At 64.9% G+C, this 20159-nt stretch overlaps 9 protein-coding genes across 9 annotated transcripts; 5 read left to right on the plus strand and 4 right to left on the minus strand.

Moving 5' to 3' along the window:
* Positions 1 to 1409: 1409 nt before the first annotated feature.
* On the minus strand, positions 1410 to 2132 carry EMIHUDRAFT_217395 (hypothetical protein; the record flags this gene model as incomplete). The annotated part of the gene is made up of 1 exon (XM_005761024.1): positions 1410 to 2132. One exon carries the CDS (start codon positions 2130 to 2132, stop codon positions 1410 to 1412), a length of 723 nt encoding a protein of 240 aa, XP_005761081.1.
* Positions 2133 to 2313: 181 nt separating this feature from the next.
* Positions 2314 to 3303, minus strand: EMIHUDRAFT_217396 (hypothetical protein; the record flags this gene model as incomplete). Its single annotated transcript, XM_005761025.1, has 1 exon — positions 2314 to 3303. The coding sequence occupies one exon, from the start codon at positions 3301 to 3303 to the stop codon at positions 2314 to 2316; it is 990 nt and encodes a 329-aa protein (XP_005761082.1).
* A 1242-nt stretch (positions 3304 to 4545) lies between these two features.
* On the plus strand, positions 4546 to 5683 carry EMIHUDRAFT_453065 (xylose isomerase domain protein TIM barrel; the record flags this gene model as incomplete). Its single annotated transcript, XM_005761026.1, has 2 exons — positions 4546 to 5564; positions 5641 to 5683. The coding sequence occupies 2 exons, from the start codon at positions 4546 to 4548 to the stop codon at positions 5681 to 5683; spliced, it is 1062 nt and encodes a 353-aa protein (XP_005761083.1).
* A 2876-nt stretch (positions 5684 to 8559) lies between these two features.
* Positions 8560 to 9120, minus strand: EMIHUDRAFT_106024 (hypothetical protein; the record flags this gene model as incomplete). The annotated part of the gene is made up of 1 exon (XM_005761027.1): positions 8560 to 9120. The coding sequence occupies one exon, from the start codon at positions 9118 to 9120 to the stop codon at positions 8560 to 8562; it is 561 nt and encodes a 186-aa protein (XP_005761084.1).
* Positions 9121 to 9856: 736 nt separating this feature from the next.
* EMIHUDRAFT_217400 (hypothetical protein) lies at positions 9857 to 10406 on the minus strand (the record flags this gene model as incomplete). Its single annotated transcript, XM_005761028.1, has 3 exons — positions 9857 to 9893; positions 9969 to 10121; positions 10168 to 10406. The coding sequence occupies 3 exons, from the start codon at positions 10404 to 10406 to the stop codon at positions 9857 to 9859; spliced, it is 429 nt and encodes a 142-aa protein (XP_005761085.1).
* Positions 10407 to 10878: 472 nt separating this feature from the next.
* Positions 10879 to 12300, plus strand: EMIHUDRAFT_217401 (hypothetical protein; the record flags this gene model as incomplete). Its single annotated transcript, XM_005761029.1, has 1 exon — positions 10879 to 12300. The coding sequence occupies one exon, from the start codon at positions 10879 to 10881 to the stop codon at positions 12298 to 12300; it is 1422 nt and encodes a 473-aa protein (XP_005761086.1).
* Positions 12301 to 12529: 229 nt separating this feature from the next.
* Positions 12530 to 13717, plus strand: EMIHUDRAFT_217402 (hypothetical protein; the record flags this gene model as incomplete). The annotated part of the gene is made up of 1 exon (XM_005761030.1): positions 12530 to 13717. The coding sequence occupies one exon, from the start codon at positions 12530 to 12532 to the stop codon at positions 13715 to 13717; it is 1188 nt and encodes a 395-aa protein (XP_005761087.1).
* Positions 13718 to 14579: 862 nt separating this feature from the next.
* EMIHUDRAFT_217403 (hypothetical protein) lies at positions 14580 to 19236 on the plus strand (the record flags this gene model as incomplete). The annotated part of the gene is made up of 9 exons (XM_005761031.1): positions 14580 to 14624; positions 14897 to 15088; positions 15167 to 15382; positions 15470 to 17179; positions 17281 to 18426; positions 18541 to 18705; positions 18814 to 18894; positions 18982 to 19115; positions 19209 to 19236. 9 exons carry the CDS (start codon positions 14580 to 14582, stop codon positions 19234 to 19236), a joined length of 3717 nt encoding a protein of 1238 aa, XP_005761088.1.
* Positions 19237 to 19617: 381 nt separating this feature from the next.
* Positions 19618 to 20138, plus strand: EMIHUDRAFT_217404 (hypothetical protein; the record flags this gene model as incomplete). The annotated part of the gene is made up of 2 exons (XM_005761032.1): positions 19618 to 19951; positions 20065 to 20138. 2 exons carry the CDS (start codon positions 19618 to 19620, stop codon positions 20136 to 20138), a joined length of 408 nt encoding a protein of 135 aa, XP_005761089.1.
* Between the last annotated feature and the right edge of the window lie 21 nt (positions 20139 to 20159).

Genomic DNA, 20159 nt, shown 5'->3' on the forward strand with positions numbered 1-20159 from the left:
GTTTTGGAATTCAAGGGTTTTTCCCTGAGACCAAAATTGGGGGGGAAAAACACCGGTTTGGAAAAGGGGTTAACAGGTGGGGTTTTTTGCCCTTTTCCTGTTTTCATTAGATATAGAGGGGTGTGGATGCTGAGGTGACGGAAATCGGAGGGCGCGACCCATTTGGTACAAGACGGTCGCGCGCCTCGCCGCTAGGACAGTGGCAGCCACCGCGCAGCGGCGCGTGCCACTGTTTTTGTCCGGAGTGAAAAGTCCAACGCGCTCGTCGGTGACGGTGTCCTCCAATCTGCGCCGCGCTCGGCGAAGCAGCCACACAAGTCAGCTTTGGGAGCTCTCGGCGACGCCCAATGCGTGCGCCGGTAGGGGGGAGTGTGCGCGCGCATGTGTGAGATGTGGATTGTGGCAGGCCTGCTGCTGCTGATGGGAGTTGCTCTGTGTGTGGCGCTGCGCTGGCGTGCTGCGCGCGCGTGCTGTGCGCGTGTGCGTGTTGGATCCGCGCGTGCGTCTGCGTGTGCTGCGCGCGCGCCGCCGGTGTGTGCTGTGTGCTGTACTCTGCTGTGCGCCTGTTTGTGAGTCTTTGAGGCGCAGACCTGGCTGGCAGGGCTGCGCGGTGGGCTGCGGCGCGCTGCGGGTGGTTGTGCGCCTGCCTGGTGGTGTGCGGCGGCCGCGCAACCCGCCCGACCGGGTCGTCGGCGGCCCAGGGCGCGAGCATGCGGTCGGCGCTGCATGTGAGGCTGCTGCGCGGCTGGCGCGTATGTTTCCGTGCAATGAGGGACGCGCGTATGTGTTCACGCTGCGGGCGCGGGCGGGCGCGGGGGGCGGCGTGGTCTCACCGCGGTCCGACGCCGATTGGTCTTCGGCGTGACGAGGGCGGGCGCGCAAAGAGGCCTTGCCGCCACGCGTTGCCGCGAAGGAAGAAGAATTCTCTGACTAGGGTTGTCAAACGTTAAGAGCTGAACAGTGTTGCTAGTGTTATCTGTTAACAGTAAGTAACAACAGAACAACAGTGGGGCTCCCCAACAACAGTAGCTAACGTTAGGCCGGCTGAACAACAATAAGGAAGGCCTGGCAGTGACCCACGACGATCTCCAGCGTCCAGTGCGGGTAATACCCGAAAATACCCGGGAAACCCCTAGGGGTATTTTCGGGGTTTACCCGGGCTTTTTTGGCATTTTCTGCTTGCTGACCACTGAACAACAGTAACAACAGTAACAAACAGTAACAGCTTGGGCTGGGGAGAACACTTGAACAACGTTGAGGATTTCAGCCAACAATAGTGCAACTGTTGGGCCCAAAGTTAACGTTTGACAACCCTACACCGGACACGACACACGTGCGTGACACGACACACGTGCGTAGTGTACGGCTCGCGTAGAGAGTACGTAACAGTACGAACATAGAAGACACATCTACTTCTTCTTCTTAGCAATATGGGCTCCTCTCGCCGCCCTCGTCTTCTTCGCGGGCGACTTCCTGCTGCTTGGAGGCGTCGCCGCTCCACGCTTTCGGGGTGACTTGCCGCCGCGCCGCTTCTGAATGGCCTTATCCGGCCCGCCGCGCGTCGCCGCCGGCTTTGCTCGCCGCGGCGGCGGTGGCGTGAGGAGCAGCACGTCTCGCTCCCACGAGAACTGCGTGTCGCTCGCGACCGCCAGCGCGGGGTGCGCCGACCGCTCGCCTCGCACGTTGACACAGTGCACGCCGAGCTGCCTGCAGCGGCTCAGCAGGTAGGCGTAGTCGCCGTCAGACGCCGCCAGCACGACGCTGCGCGGCCTCTGCCCCCCCGCCGCCGCATAGATGGCGACGTCGACGAGCACCTTCTTGTCGAGCGCCTCTTTCTTGTCGCTGGTCGGGCAGTCGACGATCGTGAAGCCGAGCGCTTCGAGCGAGGCGCGGTGCTGGACAGCGACATTGCCCGACCGTTTTGCACTGTCGTGGTAGACACGGCACTGCTCCACGCGCCCAAAGCGCCGTGCGAGCTCCAGAAGGCGTCCGACGGCTGCTGCGCCGGCCTCGAGCGACGACGGCAGCGCGAGGCTCTCATAATCCCAGGCGAGGATGCAGTCGCGGACGGCGGCGAGCTGAGGCGCCAGAGCAGCGGCGGGCTTTTTGGCGGCGGGCTTCGAGCGCGCCATGTCGCAGAAGCAAAGCAGAGAACAGTATTGTCAGGCGGTCAAGGGGCTGGAGGAGGAGCCAAACCAGGGCATAGAGTCAACCCAGCGTAACAGAAAAAGAAGAAAACGCACAGGCCCCTGAGCCAACGAACGGGCACACGCACCCCCCCCCCCCCACACACACACCCACCCGCACGTCTTGTCAGCGCGTCGCGTCCGCATTCGGGTCGGCGACAGAGAGGATGTGCACGCAGTGGCGGTTGCTACTAGTGACCCAGAGCTGGTCGTGAGCGTCCAGGCAGATGCCGTAGAGCCAGCCATCGCACGGCGCGGGCAGCACCTGCAGCGGCTCGCCCTCGAGCGACAGCGCCTGCAACCGCTTGCCCGTCCGCTCAGTCACGTAGATGCGGCCGTGCGCTATCTCGATGCCGCAGGGGTAGTTGAACTCGCCGGGCTCGCCACCCCGCCTGCCGAAGCTGCGCAGAAAGGCGCCGGACGACCGGTCGAAGACGCTGATGCGGTGGTTCCACGTGTCGCACACGAACACCTCCTCGCCGGCGCACGCCACGCCGCACGGCTGGTCGAGCTGGCCAGGGCCGCTCCCGCCCTCGCCGCCCTCGCTGCCATCCTCGTCGCCGCAGCCAATGTGCCGCAGAAAGGCGAGGCTCGTCTTGTCAAAGACACTGATGCGGTGGTTGCCCCACTCGGCCACGTAGAGCTCATCGCCGTGCAAGCAGAGGTCCTGCGGGTCCTGCAGTTCGCCGTCCGCCTCGCCCAGCCCGCCCATCGCGGTCTGGCGCGAGGCCCACGGCCTCCGCACGCTCACGGCCGGGCGGCCCACGCCGGGATCCGCCGCCGTCCGGGCAGACTTTGCCGACAGCTGCAGCCGGTTGACACGATGCGCCCGCGTCGACTCGGCCCAGTAGAGCGTGTCTCCCTCGGGGCCGCCGATCGCGACGCCGGTGGGCGTGGTGACGCCCTCGACGATGCGCACGCACTCGCCGTGCCGGTCGAAGACCTGAATGCGCTCGTTGAGGCCGTCCACGATGACAGCGCCGCCGGTCTTCAGCGCGGCCACGTGCCGCGGGCCGTCAAACTGACCGCGGCCGCTGCCCCGCTCGCCCACGGTCCGAGACAGCCGGACGACGGAACTGCTGCTGGTGGAGGTCGCGAACAGCGAGAGGAGGAGCATCGGAGCGCAGGGTTGAGCGTCTCCCCGCTCGATCGCGTTAAAACGGGTTATCTTTTTTTATTACCCCTCCTGATTAAAACTCGTGGCAGGAAAATAAATACCCTGCGACCGCCTGGCTGGGTATCGTGCCGATTTCCTCAATTTTGCCTCAGATTTTGCCCCAGACCAGCTCTCAGACTCAGGGAAACTCGCGAGTTTCCAGAATGGAGCACCAAACACCAAACACCCTCTGTTCCTCTTTCCGGAAACGCAAAGTGCTGGGGACCCTCTGTTTTCCTTTTTGTTTGCCGGAAAAGTATATGCAGGCCAACGATACAAACACAAAACTGCTAAAAATCTCTCCCTCACGATACAATGAAAATGAAAAAAGCGCTTGCCCTTCGGCGGTTAGTGGTGCACTAACCTCCGAGAAACCCTTCGGGTCGCTCCTCATCGCAAACCCTGTCAGCAGAGTCCTCCTACGGGAATGTACAGTGGTTGCGGGCATTAAGAAAACGTCCCATTAAGAAGAGAGAGAGAGAGATTTTTAGCAATACCAAACAACTCTGTCATTAAGAAACCCTACCAAGCGATTTCCGCGAAAATCTAAGAAACCACGGCGCGCCGCAGGCGCGGCCCCGAGAAAAGGCCAGACACGAATGTGAACGGGAGCCCCAGCTGAAGCGCAAAATTTCTCTTCGCCTGCGGCGCGCGCACTTGTCACTTTTCAAGTCTTCTGCGGAGTTCTGAGTGGAGTGGATGGAGGCGTGTGTGTGTGTGCGTCTTCCCGTCATCCAGAGAGCCGACTCGGCGGCAGACTCTGGCATCGCCCTCGCGGACCGCAGCTTAATACCTCCGCAGCTTCTTTAATACCTAAAACTCCTTCGGGCCGGGGCTCTGGCTTGATTGAGTGCCCCGGCCGGAGCTAAGAAACCACGGCGTGGGGTGGATGAGGGCTGTGGAAAGGCTTAGAAACGGCGGCGGGCCGCATATCCTGTTTTCTTAATGCCCGCAACCCACTGTAAGAGCTCTAAAAAAAAAGATAGGTGTCGGCTTCCAACTGGGCGGCCCCCCCTCCCTCAATCCCTGTCAACCGCTGGAGGCAGCACACCTCCCCACACGCCCCACACACGTGATTGCAACCCGGACACTCTCGCCCGCGATACACTCCGCGTCGATGCGTGAGATTGGAGCGTGTAGCGGTGCCGCCAGCGAGCGCCCGTTTCCTGACGTCACAGTTGGGTTGGTGGCGAGCAGCGCCGCATGCGCCTCCTGGTCCTCCGCTCCGCGTGGGGCCTACGCGGCCTGCGGGACGCGCCCGCTCGCACCCTCGCGGGCCTGCGCTCCGCGGGATTCGACGGGCTGGAGGCGTCGCTTGAGGACCTCGGTGCGAGCGCTGAGGCCCGGGCAGAGGCTGTGCGCGCGGCGCGCGATGAGGGCCTGTCGCTGATCATCTCCGCGTACTCGTCGTGGGCCAACTACGAGGGCCCAGCGACCGAGCAGCTCCTCAGTGCGCCGTCCGGCGCGAGCCCTCCCGCCGCCGCCGCCGCGTCGATCCCGCTCCCCGCCTTTTCAGGCCCGCCGTCCGCCCACCTCGACCGGCTGACGCGCGAACTCGAGGCGATTGCCGAGGCGAGCGTCGCCGCCGGGCCGCTCTCGCCGGTGCTGCGAGTCAACGCGCACTCTGGGTCCGACGCCTGGAGCGAGGACGAGGCTGCCGCCTTTCTCGCCTCCGCCGTCGAGGCCGCCTCGCGGATCGGCGAGGCGCTGCCGCCGGTCAGCCACGAGACGCACCGCGGGCGCGCGCTCTGCTGCCCGTTTGCGACCGCGCGGCTGCTGCGCCGCGTGCCGCAGCTGCGCCTCACCTCGGACCTCTCCCACTGGGTGGTCAAGACGGAACGGATGCTCGACACCGCGCCGGAGCAGGAGCTGCTGCTCGGCCGAGTGGCGCCCGCCGTCGACCACCTGCACGCGCGCGTCGGGACGCCGCAGGCGCCGCAGGTGGCGAGCCTCGCCGAGAGCGCCACCACCGCGCGCGCCGCGGAGCGCTTCTACGGCTGGTGGGAGGCGTGCTGGGCAGCGGCAGAGGCGCGATCGCTCTCCTCGCGCGACTCGACGCTCACGGCGACCGTCGAGTACGGCCCGGCCGAGCTGGGGGAGGATGGGCAGGTGCTGGCCGGGTCGTACTCGCCGCTCGACCTGCACGGGCGGCACGTGAGCGGGGTCGGCCTCGACGATACGCTCGCGGCTGCGGCCGCGGCGCTGCGGAGCCGCTTCGAGCGGTGGGCTCGCGCCAGTGCCGCCCAGCGCCGTGCGGTTGCAGCGAACCTCTCACCCCGGCCGCCACTCCCGCCGCAGGTGGCACGCGAACGCGGCGAGCAGGGTGGCGGTGCTGGCGTGACGCGATCGAGTGGAGCGCGCTGCGGCATGCACACGTGTAGCTTTGCTCGTGCACGCAGACACTTGTCGCCTAGCTGTACGCAGTGGCATCGCGGGCAGGGGCAGCACAATGCATGCTGAGACCTAATATGGCGCCGGGGGCGTTGTCGATTGTAACTTGTCGTCGGTGACGGTGTCTCTCGTACTCTCGATCGCTCGCCGGGACGGACGCGCCGCGGGGCGCCAGTCATGGAAATCTCTAGTCTTTCTTAGAGATTGAGAGGAGTGAGACCTGAAGATTTCAGGGCAGATCTCAGTCTCTAGTCCCGCCCTTGAGATCTCCCAAATCTTCGTCGAGACTTCAGCCACGAAATCTCAGTCTTCCCGTCGCTCGGTGTGAGTTTCTAGAGGAAGCGCGTGAGATCTCAAATGGACAAGATTCCTTTTCGCTTTTGGGAGTTTGAGATTTCGATGAGGGGTGGGAGAGACTGAGACTGCAAGCAAGAGAGATTCCGTTTTCGATGCAGAATGCTGTGAACTTCCTCAACCTTCCAACGCCTTTATCTCGCATCGTTCGAAAAACATCACTTGCGGGACCACCGAAATCTACTCGAGTATAGGGCAGCGTGACTCGAGATTTGAGATTGAGACTGAAAGAGGCACGCTCGGCTTGCAATGCTTTGCGCCGCCGACACCGTCCATCTCGCCGCCGGCCTGAGGCGGTTCTCCACGAAGCTGTGGCCGCTCGAGAGTGAGGACGAGATCGTCGCGCTTCTCCTCGGCATGGCCCGCTACCCAGTCGACACACCCGACCGCGCAGAGCTCATCGCTGCCGACATGCAAACAAAGCACGCGTCCACGACCATCAACGTCCTCGTCAGCAGCATCGAGAGCGAGGCGGGCATCAGCGCTCTCGTGGATCTTCTCGACCGCAAGCGCTTCCATGAGCAGGAGAAATCCACGCCGCTCCACCTGGTCCCGCAGATTGAGTTCTGCGCCGTCTGCGCTTTGCAAGGGCAGAAGGTGTGCCTTGTGGTCAGCGACGAGCCCGTCCATCCGACCGTATACTGCACGCACGGGCGCTTTGGCGGGCTCCTCTACTGCAAGCGCTGCCCACATTGCCGCGCCAAGCACAACCTCTCATACGCCGAGGAGTCAGCTCGGCTGGCTCAGGGCAAGCAGGTGCCGTATGACGGCGCGATGGATCAGACTCGCAAGTACGTCCAGCTGTCGCGAGACATCATCTTTGAGGGCGAGATGCTGTGGCGCCTCGACACGCAGATGCTCCACTCGCACACCGGCTTTGAGCCGTACGCCAAGGAGTGGACGACCTTTGCCGACGAGCCGCCGCAGCTGGTCGAGCCTTTGCGGATAGCGCTGTCCCACGCCTGGCTCGCGTGGACGCTCCTCCGCTGGCGCGACGAGCTCCAACTACCCAAGGAGCCGCTGAGCTTTGCGTCGCCCACCCACCTCGACGAGACCTTGCTAGACTACACCATGCGTCGCGACCCAAAGACCGGCCGCTTCGACGCTGACTCGCTCATCGTTCGCTTCACCGACAAGTGGGGAAGGGAGCACGAGCTCGTCTGCCTCGAGCCCAAGGACGGCGGTCGAACCTGCTTGTGCTACATCATTGACGGACACATGAAATGCCGGAGGCTGATCTGCGAGAACAGGCGATTCGAGCCGTGAATCAGGGAAGTGTCGCGGACTTCGTCTCAACAAGCGTCCATGTTTCTGTAGGAACGCTCGAGTCGTCCACCTCGGTGCACTAGCCACCTACTGGTAGCCCCGCCCCTATACAGTATTCCGGTTTGCAATGTCCTCGTTCCTGTTTGCAATATCCTCGTTCGCGGCATCGGCTAAAGCCTCTCATCTGCGTAGACCGCGCGCGCAGCGCGCTCCGTGTTTGCAGACCGCCCTGGCGGACTCGTTTACACTTCCAAGCTCAGGCCAGGCGCCGCAGGCCATAAAGAGGAGCGCAGATTAAAATGGCGCCGCAGGCTCCCCGGGCCCCAAATCTCAATCTCAAATCTCAATCTCAAATCTCAGACCCAATCTCCCGGGCCCCAAATCTCAATCTCAAATCTCAATCTCAAATCTCAGACCTCAGACCTCAATCTTCCTGCAGGTCAAACCCACCCAGCCCTTCTAGAAGCTTCGAGGCTCTTATCAGTATTCACACCGCAAATCTCCAAATCTCAGCTCTCAAATCTCTAGGTTGGAAGGCCGTCCAAATCTTCAGTCTCAAATCTTGGATCTCGAGCAAACTCGACCGCAGATTCCTTTTGGTGTGCGAAATCTCATTCTCCAAGTCTCTGGTCTCTAATCTCAAAGTATCCCACCGGAGGCCGAGTGACTGAGGTCTCAAGTCTCAAATCTCTGGTCTCAAATCTCTGGGTAGCACTGTAGACCCGAGTGGAGTCTTTCAAATCTTTAAGCTCTCAATCTCTAAAAAAGACTAGAGATTTCCATTACCCCGGGGCGCGGCGCGGACGCACCGCCGGCGCCGCGGGGCCCGACAACACATTTATTGAGATACATTCATACAACCCGTGTTGGCCGTACGGCGGTTTAAAATCAAAAATGTCGCGGCTCGCGCCGCGCCGGCGCCGCCGCCCGCGGAACAAATTTGTATTTCCGTACGGCTATCCCCAGCCGTAGCAGTACAGTAAACAGTACGAAATACGCGCGAATTTACGTAAGACGACACGCGCCACGCACGCTCACCGCGAGGCCGAACGCCCCTGCCGCATCGGGGGACGGGAGACTCGACTCTCGACATGCATGTGGTGGAGCGTGTGGTCGAGTGTGGGCCCCACACGAGCGCCAGAGCGGCCAAGGGCAAGGCGCGCGCCGAGTCGCGCTGCACACAGTTGTAGCTCACACACTCTCGAGTCACAGGACTGCAGTCGGCAGCTCGGGGAGGCCGGCAAGGAAGGCGTCCAAGCTCTTCAGCGCGCGCTCGTATAGCAGCGAGGTCTGCCCAAAGCCTGGCGCGAGCCCCGCCTCGTCGCCTGCCAGCCCGGCGCGGTCAACCTCATCGAGCGCCGCCAATGCTTCATTCAGCTGAAACTCGGAGTCGTACCGGCGCTCCTCGTCCAGCGCTGTGCACAGCCAACCGCCCGTTCGGCGCAGCGTCGCGCGCGCCTCGGCCGCCGCCGCGCTCAGATCCTTTGCGCTCCGCTGCGTGCGCAGCCCGGCGAGCGTATTTTGCAGGCCAGAGAGTGACGCCACCGCAGCGCGGTAATCGCCTTCCGACACCACGACCGATTCGGCGCCCTGCTTGCGATAAAGCTTTCCGGTCTCCCAGAACACGCCGCGGCAGCGCTCCGCCGTCACACCCGGGATGCAGTAGGTCGCGATCGGGAGATCAGCTCGCGCCGCGATCGGCAGCAGCGCGCACGCACCCGCGCCCGTCAGGGCGGATCGACGCGAGGAGGAGAAGGCCAGCAGCATGTGTGTGTGAGCTGTGAGCCAGTGGGTCGCACTGGCTCGTGCGCTCGTTGCGCGGCCGTCGGGCGGGGCTGCCCCCTTCCCCCCACCCCCGTCCATGGAGGCCCCCAAGCGTCCACGGAGACCCCCCACGGAGACCCCCCAGCAAGGGAGAAGGGGAAGAAGGAAGAAAGACCCCTCAATTACAGGTTCACAGGCGAGAAGCGTCCACCGCGGACGCCGCTAAAATCGGCGACGAAACTACCGCCTCAGTCCGGTCAGGGCGGGGACACATGTCCCTAAATCCCATCTCGTCTCAGAGTTTGCCCGTTTTATTTATTTATTCAGTCCGGTCAGTCGCCGCCGTCGCCACCGTCGCCCTCGCCGCCCTCGCCGCCGCCGTCCGCGCCGCCGCCGTCGCCGCCCTAGCGCCGCCGTGGGGCCGTCTCCCCCGCTCAAGTGCGGGCTGCCGGCTGCTACGCCGTGTGGGACACGCCCACGACTCTGCCTGGGGGAATGGCCGCATCGAGTACCTGCAACGGATGGTTGGAGGTACCCCCAAAAAAAAAACACACACACACACAAACACAAACACACACACACACACACACACACACACACACACACACACACACACACACACACACACACACAACACCTTCGCCAAGGAGGACCATCTTGACAAAAGGCGAGCGCGAGAGCGAAGGGTCGAACAAGGGTGTTTAGATTTATTGCTTGTGTTATGAGTTTGTTTGTTGTGTTATGTGGACTTGGCAAAAACACATAAGAGCGCGCTACTTTTGCATGAATAGGACTGTGTGCATGATGCAGGGCATAGGACATCGCATTTAGTCACGTCTGCGGCGGGTCACGTAGGGGGCAAGCGCGGCCCCGCCTGCTCGCGCGCCGCCTTTTTGCGCTGGTCAAGCTCCACCCCATCAATCTTGTCGTCGTTATACTCCTCCAACGCCGGCTTCAGCAGCTCTTTCCGGCGCCGGTCGATGGCCGCGTCCGAGGTGGTGCCCCTGCGACTCCGAGCGGCTGCGCTTGCGCGGCGTCGCCGTGTCATACTCGAGGTCGATCGCGTTCTTGCGCTTCTCGGCTTCGCGCTGCTCGCGCGTCGTCTCGCCCGTGACGGCGACCTCGTCGGTAAGCGGGCTGGGCTGGAAGATCTGCACACCATCGGCCCGCGCCCACCGCTCGTCCGCCTTTGCACAGTACCATGGTGCTCGGATGTCCTCCGGCGCCTGCGCGTCGTCTGTCGCCGACCACCCCGCTACAGCCTCGGCTCGGCCGATTCCGTAGACCATCCGACGATCCACTTGTCCGGCTTGCCACCCGTGCCCTTGAGGTGCCACATGGCCACTGCGTCATCATCAACCTTCACATACACTGGCCGCCTGTTGACTTTTTTGCCAGCTGCAGTCTTCGCGTACGGCCGAGTCCACGCATACGGTCTCCGCGGGTGGGCCCATGCAGCGACGGGATGGGCCCATGCAGAGCGATTCTGCTGCACATGTCGAGCTCGATTCTCATGTTCGGGGGGACAAGTCTGGATTGCGATCGGCTGTGAATGTGAACGTCCCGGCAAACGAACGTGTGCATGTGATTCGATCACATCACGCCCTCCCTGGCCGTAGTGTGTTGACAGCACAGGTCTTCTACCCTTATAAGTCTCTTGTGCCGGAGCGCCGACCGCTCTTGAAGCCGCGAACCAGCTCATTCAAAAACTCGGCCGTCCCGCCGCAAATCGTCGGCCTCAGCTCGGGAGCCACGGCGCGCATGGGGGGCAAGGAGCGAGAGCGCGAACCGCCACCGGCCACCGACGACGAGGATGCGACGCAGGCGACCACGCAGGAAGGCGACCACGCAGGAAGGCGTCGTGCGGGAGTCATCCGGCAAGCGCAGCCGACAGCGCAGCATCACCAGATCACCGCTGGGCTTGCAAGCGGCGCAAAGCGAAGGGCCGCCGCCATGTCGCAAGGGGAGCGGGCGGCGAAACGAATGACCGATCAGCGGCGACGCCGCCATGAGCAGCGTGGGAAATCACAGCCAGCACCGATCACCTTTGACGCTGCGGTGGCAAAGGTCGCGTCGGAGGCAGCTCTCGGCGTGGTTGAGGTTGAGGATTTCCGCGACTGGCTACTCGACCCACAGCAAGCTGGACAGCCGATGGATGGTGAACGCATCACCGAGTGGCGCGCATCCGAAGAGTACGAGCGCGCCCGGCTCGAGTACATGGACGGTTGCATGTGCGAGGGTGCGTGCACGTGCACCTACGATGGCGTAGGCATCGCCCCAGACGTGCCCGGAGTCACCTGCGACTACTTCGACGAGGCGCTTTTGGAGCCGCGCGACAACGACGGGCAGCCATCAGGCGGGGATTGGGTGCCGGAGGGCTGGGATGGCGTCGAGGCCGATCGGCATGAGGAGCGGGCTAAACTCGAGCGTGCCAAGCGGATTGAGCGAGAGAAGCAAGACGACCTCGCACACGCTTCAGAGAAAATTTGGGTGCAAGATTCTGAGACTGGTGATTGGCGCCTCTCCACCCGTGGCAGCATTGCCAACTTTCGCAACCGCCGTGTACAAGCTTACACGGGCGATGCTGCTGAGGCCGATGCATACCTGCGCGACCCGGGTTCAGAGGCGTCACAGGCATGGCTCGAGGCGCAGCTTGCTCCAGGCGGTGGAGGTCCGACACCGCCTGGCTCGCCCGCCTACGGGGATGACTGTTACTTCTCCCACCCGGACTCGCCAGTGAGGCGGCCACGCGAGGAGGCGCCTGACGACAGCGACGCATATGAACTCGACCAGGAACGCGCGCTGGAGTTGCAGGGGCGCATCTCCTTATTTTACGGCCGGCCTTGGGACGAGGTGCCGAGAGGCGCGACGGTGCCAGTGACTTGCGAGTGGACCATCGCATCATTCAGCCGACAGCAGCAAATGCAACGCCCGCTCTCGCCCGCACCGGTAGCCACGGACTTTGACATTGAGGACAAGTTTCTGCAAGAGCGTGCGCGGTGGTTCCGCGACCACGGCGGTGGCGGCGAGCTGGAGGGCTCGACACGAAAGCAGAACGAGGCATTCCAGCGCTTGAAGGACCGCCTCTTTAGCCTTCGCCGCGACCGCGCGAACCCGTCGGGCACACCGCGTGCCTCGCAACGCCGGGCATCGGGCGCCGGATCAAGCACCGACCCCCTTTGAGACTGTGGATGATGCCTGGGACTCGAGTCTGGTTGGAATGGAACATCGGAAGAGCTTTGCATTAGCCATTACGAATTATTAATTGCGAAAATGTTACGAGCGAGGTAAATCCGATGCCGTTTGCACAGCACTCTCGAACGTCGGTGGAGGGGATAAGGGATAAGTGAGTACCTGTGTGCCAGGAGAAAAAGGCGGGGACCCGCTGCAGGTCCCACACTAGTATCTCTAAATGACAGCTGTGAATGTGAACAGCCCTGACGAAGATAAAATCATGGCCGCGAAGCGTCGCCGAGGCTCCGACGAGTCAAGCACGCAGAGTTCCTCAGCCGCCATCACCCTTGAGTGCAGCACCGCAGCGTCTGCGGCGATACGGGAGGATGGCCTTCGCACGGCGATTGCAGCCCAGTGGCGCGAAGGCACCCTCTGCGACGTGGACCTCCTTGTCGAGGGCACAGCGTTCAAGGCACACCGCATGCTCCTAGCGGCCGAGTCGCCGTACCTGAGCGCGCTGGTGACGACGGCCATGAGGGAGCGCGCCGGCCCCATCGAACTCAAGGAGCTCTCCGCCGCCAGCTTTGCCGCCGCGCTCTCGTTCATGTACACGCGCCGCTGCACGCTCGGCTCCCAAGATGCGCTGCAACCCCTGCTGCACGCTGCACACCTCCTCCGCGTGCCGCCACTGCTGGCCGCAGCCGAGGCCGCAGTCGCCGAGCGCATCGACGCATCGACCTGCCTGCGCGCCCTCGGCCTCGCTGAGCACCTCAGCCTCGCCGCCCTCGCCAACACGGCGCAAAAGCTCGCGCTGCAACACTTCGGCACGGCGGCGGAGGCGGAGGATGGCGCGGCGCTGCACACCCTGTCCGCCGAGCAGCTCGGTGACATCATCGCCTCCGACGACCTCGCCGTGAGCGACGAGTCGGTTGTCTTGGAGGCGGTCAAGGGCTGGCTGGCAGCGCAGCAGCCAGCGGCGTCGCAGGCGACGGCCGGCGCGCTGCTCGCGCACGTGCGCTTCGCCGAGCTCAGCAAGGAACAGAAGGTGGCACTGGACGACGAGCCGCTGCTGCAGCAGCACTTCAAGATCGTCGCCACGGCGTACCGCGAAAAGATGCACGGCGAGGACACGCCGCGCGCGAGGCCGCGTTCGGGTTCCTTCCGCTGCTGCCTTCAGTACGACGACCTGAGGGTGGGCATGATGGTGAAGGTGCACCCGGACCGCGCCTTCGTGGAGGAGCAGTGCCGAAAAGTGGTGGCAGGCGCTACAAAGAACTGCGGCTGGGCCGTCAATATGACAAGCACCTGCGGCAGCACCTACCGCGTCGCGGAGCTCCGCGAAAATAGTTGTTCAGCTAGGTTGGACATCCCTCGGGTGATCTGGCACTTACCCTACACCGTGCTGCAGATCGTGTGCGACGCGTGACTTTGATGTGACAGGGCGCGTGCGGCTGCGAGGGCGCGTGCGGCGGCGAAATCCCGCCCCTGCACGCGTGCCGCACGTCATCGGGGATGCGAGATCCCTCCTTGCTCGTTCGTCCTTCGCTCTCTTTTACCCCCCACCCCCCCCATCACGCGCCCCCACCCCACGCGCTCGGCTCTTGGTCTCGGCATGCGCCGGCGGTGCGCGACGCTGCGATGGGCTCCGCCGACTTTAGCATGGACCATTTGAACTGCCCTGAACCCTGTAGTCTGTAGACGCCATGCAGCAAGAAGGGCCAAGAACGGCACCAGATACCGAGCGCTGGACAGCGAGCGCGCTGATGAGCAGCAGCTGTAGGCTGTAGGTGACGGTAAACTGTCGTAAGGTCTGTTGGCTGGGCACTGCTGTGCTGGTGTCTATCGGCCGTTTCTTCTATCCGCCGCTGTACAGCTGACGGTCATGCATGCATACCGTAGTGTCCCTACAGCCACGTACTTATTGCTTGCAGCAGTCGCAAGAGACACACTCGAGAGACGAGAGCACGCGCGATCCACCCCGACTAAAGCCCAAGGAGCGCCTGCACCGCTGCGATATGATCGCTCGCCTGTGCCGCGTCGCGCGGCCCCTCCTGCAGCCACCGCTGCTTGTCGTGATGCACGCTCGCGTTGCGCCACACCCGTAGCCGCTGCAGGCCGGCTCGAGCCTCGCCGGGCAGCCCGCACGTCGAGTGCCAAAAGTGGATGCGCTCGCTAAAGTCGAGCGGCTCCCACACTGCTAGGTCGGTCGGAATCCCCCAAAACAATTAAATTCCCTCTCGAGCGGAGAGAATTTGGGATTCGACTCCCGCGCAATCAAGTCATCAACGATGGTGCCAACGGCCAAAAAAGCGCCGGTAGCAAGCACGATGGAGGTGCGTCTTTCCCATGCTCGCGCGCCCCCCGCGCGCGAACTATGCATGGGCCCGGCTCGCCCGCTTGGGGATCCACCCGGCACACCCCCGCCCCCCACCTGCCGGCTTACCTGCCGTCAGTTCGCGCGGGATCGCCCACAACTGTCAGCAACTGAAATCCAGTTGCTTCAGCTGTGACTTCAGCCTCGCCTCACCGCTCTCCCTTCGGTCGCACGCCTCCGGAGAGAGGTCGCACACGACGCTGGTGACCATTCCCGACGAGCCATGCGCAGGTCGCGACCCCTGAGGACCTCCACACCTCCAAGGAGAAGCTCCGCGGCATCGGCGAGGCGACCGCTCTCTTTTCAGAACCTGCTAGGGCAGAGGCCCTGTCCACCCTGGCGTCCCTCGAGGGGTCGCCAGGGCCCGCCGCGGCCCTGGCGAGGCCCGTGGGCGGCCTGCTCCTCATCGACGCCTACGCCCTCGTCGGCCTGGCCGGCAAATATGCCAGCGGCGGGGGCGGCGCCGGCGATGCGGGTCTCATCTTTACCAGGTGGGTCGAGGCGATGGCCGGGCACGAGTCGCTCGCGCCGACGCGGGCGCTCCCGGCGCTGGCCACGCCGGAGACCAAGGCGAACTTCGTGAAGTACAAGCGCCGGATGACCGCGTACAAGGCGGACGTGGAGCGCGCGCTTAAGCGGCGCTCGACGGCCGTTTCTCGCCGGAAGGACCCGGCGGAGGCCGACCGCGAACTCGACCAACTCGTGCGGCAGGCGCACGTTCCTCTCCAGACCCTTTCGGACGCGGCCGACACGGGCGGCGGCGGCGGCGGCGGCGGCGGCGGCGCGTCCTCGCTCGATGCCGAGCTCGACGTGACGGCGCAGCTGCGCGCGTTTGCCGAGGGTTTGCACCCGCGCCTCGGCGCCGACAGCGCCGTCCACCTCTTGGAGGGCTGCCGCGACGTCCTCGGCTTGATCGCCGCCGAGGTGCGCGGCGCGCCTCCGCCGCGTGGGCGCGGCACGTCGCAGCTCCGGCAGGTGTCGCTGCTCCTCAACTATGAGCGGCGGCGGCGGCAGCTGAGCGAGGCGCTCGCCGACGAGCGGCGTGTCGAGCTCGAGCTGGCGGCGCGCCGCCAGCAGGCCGCCGTCGACGCCGCGCTCGCCGACGAGCGGCGGCGCTCCGCCGCGGCGTACGCGAAGCTCGACGCAGCGCTGCAGGCGGAGCGGCAGGAGACTGGGCGGCTCTGCACGGAGGTGCGGCGGCTCAAGGCGGCGGCGCGCGAGGCCGAGACTGCGGCGGAGCTGCGGTGCCGCAGCCAGGAGAAGGAGGCCGCGGCGCACTTTGGCTCCATCGCCTCAGAGGCCGAGCGGCGCGCCAAGGTCGCCGAGGCGCAGCGGGACGACGCGTGTGAGGAGGCGGCGCAGCTGCACGGCCTCTTCGCGCAGCTAGAGGACCAGCTCGACGCGCTGCGCTCGATGCGCGTCTCGGGGCTGCTCGAGCAGCTGCAGGCGAGCACGCGGCGCATCACCGAGCTCAGTGCGCGGCGCAAGGTGACGCAGCGCAAGCTCTCCGACGTGAACCTCGTCGAGCGCAACCTGGCGGTGTCGCAGCGGCTGCTCTCGGAGGAGCGGGCGGCCCGCGCGAGCTTGTGGCGCGGAGACGCGACGGCAGAGAAGCTGGAGGCGGTGGAGGCGCAGTGCGCCAAGCTGCAGGCCGAGCTTGAGGCGGCGCAGGCCGAGGCCGCAAAGTTCAAGGCCATCGCCGAGCCCACCAAGGCGCGCTTCAAGCTGGGCAACCACTTCAACGCCGAGACGGAGCTTGCGTGCATCTCGGTGATGCACCTCGGCATCGCGCGGCAGAAGATCCCGAAGCTGTTCCCGATCTTCGCGCGGCTCTTGGGGGTCAAGCTGCCGTACCGCGAGATCAAGGTCCCCGGCCCGATCGTGGACGGCAAGCGCACCTCCGTCGTCAAGCGGCTGCCAGAGACGCCGCAGGCGACGCACTGCAAGGAGCTGGCGGGCGTCTCCTACGAGCTCAACAAGCTCCAGGTCGGCCAGTGGCTGCTGGAGTTCATGAACTCGGATGAGTCCTCGTGCTGCTACATCGCCGACGGCGCCGAGGCGCAGCAGATGGAGCGCATCGGCACCGTCCTCTCGCGGCGCGTCAACGGCAAACTCGAGCTGCGCGCCCTCGATTTGTCGACGGCCTCGAGCAAGACCGCCGAGGCGCAGGCGTCGGCGTACCACGAGTCGATCGAGGAGGTCATCAAGCTCATGGAGGAGGCCGGCCTCGCGGATGCGCGCGCGGCGGAGCTGCTGCGCCGCTTCCTCCCCACGTGCGCGTGCAACGACCGGGCGTCTACGGCGCGGCTCGCTGCGCGGCTGGTCCTCGGGCTGGGCGAGGGCGACGACGACCCGACCTGTGCGGAGCACGCGCTCGTCAACATCCTCGAGGAGGGGCGCAAGGCGATGGACGCCATCCTGCGCGAGCTGATGAACTTCACCGACGAGCAGGCCGCGGCGCACGCCGACAAGATCAAGGCGATGCGGACCTGCGTCGGCTGGTTCAGCTCGCCTGTCTGCGCGCTCATCTACCAGGCACCGTCAGCCCCGACCCCGCACCGCAGATCACTCCCACTCGCGCGCCAATCCCGCACCCCCCCGCGCCGCACGCGTAGGTGAGCAAGTACGTCGCGCTCTGCTCGACCAAGGGCTACGCCATCGGCCGCAAGCTGCAGGAGTGGATGGAGGCGCGGCTGGCAGACCTCGAGGAGCAGCTCGAGCATCTCGTGGGGCACGTGGAGGACGTGCTCGCGATCTGCGGCTCGCGCGCGTACGTCTTCTACCTCGACGCGGCGCCGACGGAGCGGCTGCTCACTGAGCACGACATCTCCATGCTGACCTACCTCGACGAGGATGAGATGCTCAAGGCTGCCGGCGGCGGCAAGCTGCGCAAGTCTATCCTCACCGGCGCGCGCTCGCCGCCCTGCATGGCGGGGGTGCGCGCCATGGCGCTGATCTGCGACGCGGTGTTTTGGCCGCTGATCCGCGCGGTCAAGCCAGCCGCGGACAAGCACGTCCTCGACGTGCTCCCGCGCGTGTGGCCGGCGGCGCACGCGTTTTTTGAGGCGGCCGCCGCGTCGCCCGCGGGCATCGTCGACGGCTCGCTCAAGCTGCAGCTCGGCGACGTTTCGGCGGCCGCCACCGCCGCTACCGCGCCAACTCCAACGCAGGCGCGCCGCGCCGAGCGCCATCGCCTCGATATGGTGCGCATTCGCGCCGCAGCGGCCGACGACCCGATGGTGACGCGCTTGCTGACGGCGGCATTCGGCGCGATGTCCCGGGCGGTCTGCAACCACGCTGCGGAGTGGATGCCGGCGGGCCTCGTCGCCACGAACGGCTCGATCACCAAGACCGGCAAGCTGTGCTCGGCGAACATCACCCCGGCGCTGCGCGCAAAGTACGACGCGCTGCAGGCGACGAGCACGCCGGTTGAGCGGCTGCACGCCGTCGGCCGCGTCAGCGACGACCGGCACAAGCGGCAGCGCAATGAGTCGCGCGCCGGCGACTCGCTCGGGCGCTTTAACAACCAAGCCGGCTGGCTGACGGGCGAGATCGATGAGCGCGGCGGGCTCAAGGTCGCCGAGACCATGCTTGCGGCGTGCCGAAAGGCGGCGGGGCGGGCGAGACGCGTTACGCTCAAGGCGCAGCTGGTCGCGGCGGGCCGCGCAAAGCGCGCCGAGCGCGACGAGAAGCTGGGCAGCAAGAAGGCGCGCAAGGCGGCCAAGGCGGCCGAGAACGCGCGCATCGCGCAGCTGCCGCTCGTGCGGCGCTACTCAGAGCTGAAGAAGCTGGCGATCGCCGGCTTGCAGGCGCTTCTCGGACGCTGTTGAGCGGTATACTAGTGCCCCACTACTCACGGCTCTCGTTTGTTGTAGGACCAGCTCAAGGCCTTCAAGCTGGCGGGGAAGACGGGCTTCACTGTCACGCAGGCGAACCGCGCGGACTATTGCACGCAGCTGCAGAACCTCCTCTTCGCCGCGCATGGCGTCGAGGCGAACGACCTCGAGGACGGCGACTCGGGGTGCGACGGCGACGGCGTGGTGCGGAAGGTGCGGCAGCGGCGCGTGGCGGGCGAAGAGGGCGGCGGCGGCGGCGGCGGCGGCGGCGGCGGGAAGAAGAAGAAGAGGAAGAGGGTCGATCTGCGTGAGCTCAACGGCTGGCAGTGGGAGGCGAGTGAGAAGTTTGACATCGAGCGCATTCTCGACAGCAAGGTGGAGACGGTCGGCAAGGTGCTTGCGCCCTCACACTCGCACCTGCCCTTGCTTATTGCCACTCCATCGCTCACGTGCCCGACCACCTCTCTTCTCGCCTCACAGGGCAAGAAGCGGGTCGAGATGACGTACTACTTGATCCTCTGGAAGGGGTACCCGCCGGACGTGTCGACGTGGGAGCCAGAGTCAGAGATACACGACGACTTGATCGACGCGTACGAGGCGGAGCTCGATGCGGCGTCTGAGCTGGAGGCGGAGGAGGCGGAGGAGGGCGAGGAGGGCGAGGAGGAGTGACTAGCGCGCGTCCTCCGCCCCCGTGCGCGTGTGTTGAGGTGGTGCGAGAGCCATTTGCGTGCGTGAGCGGTGCGGCCGGGTGTGTGAATGTGAACCGTGGGCCACTTGTGTTGAGGGATGGCAACCCATGTGGGTGCCTATGTGTTTCTTTCGAGCTAACGCACCTTGTTTTGCAGTTTCTATGCCGTGCTATTCACTTCCAAAAATCGACCCCCGGGACCCCGACCGACCTAACACTGCCCGGCGGTGGCGCGGAAGCGATCCTAAGAGTTACCGCGAAGTGCCGAACTTAAGGTAAGGTAGCTTGAGTTAGGTTAGGTGCTTTGCACTGAGTTAGGCACGGGGTAGCAGCAGTTAGGCACGGGGTAGCAGCGCGCCATTGATTTCTTTTTTGGTCCGAACGGGCTGACGCGCTGACGTGTCCCCGCCGCCTATCCGCTGGTGTGCATGCTGCTGCTGCTCACCCTAGCGGGGACGAGCCTAGTCTACCCCAAGCCAATGCCCAAGACGCAGCTGACCCTCGCGTTTGGTGCGCCGACTCTGCAGCTCTCCTCGGCGCCGCCACCGACGTCCGCCCTTCAGTCCGCGCTCGCACGGCCACCCTCCAACGCTGCTGGCCAGACCCAGGCGGTCGTCGCGCCTCCGGCGGCGGCGGCGGGGTCATCAGGCGTGACAAAGATCGTCGTCGACCAGAAGCGGCCGGTGATGGCCAAGTTGAAGGTCGGCCCCAACGCCGAGCTCGAGATGGTGCAGCGCGCCGGCGCCGACTCGGACGACGAGGGTGCGGCGAGTGAGGAGGAGGAGGAGGAGGAGGGGGAGGAGGAGGAGGAGGAGGAGGAGTAGGAATCTAGTAGCGTAGGCACTCGTACTCGAGTGTAGGTGCTCGTAGCGTAGGACGTAGGAGGGAGATGCCTCAGTGGGGCCCGCGGGGCCCGTGTGCCGGTCCGGCGGGACCGAGAGGTGGGTAGCAGGAGTTAGGCACATTAGAA

Source organism: Emiliania huxleyi (assembly GCF_000372725.1).
Source record: "Emiliania huxleyi CCMP1516 unplaced genomic scaffold EMIHUscaffold_73, whole genome shotgun sequence".
Classification (NCBI taxonomy): domain Eukaryota; phylum Haptophyta; order Isochrysidales; family Noelaerhabdaceae; genus Emiliania; species Emiliania huxleyi.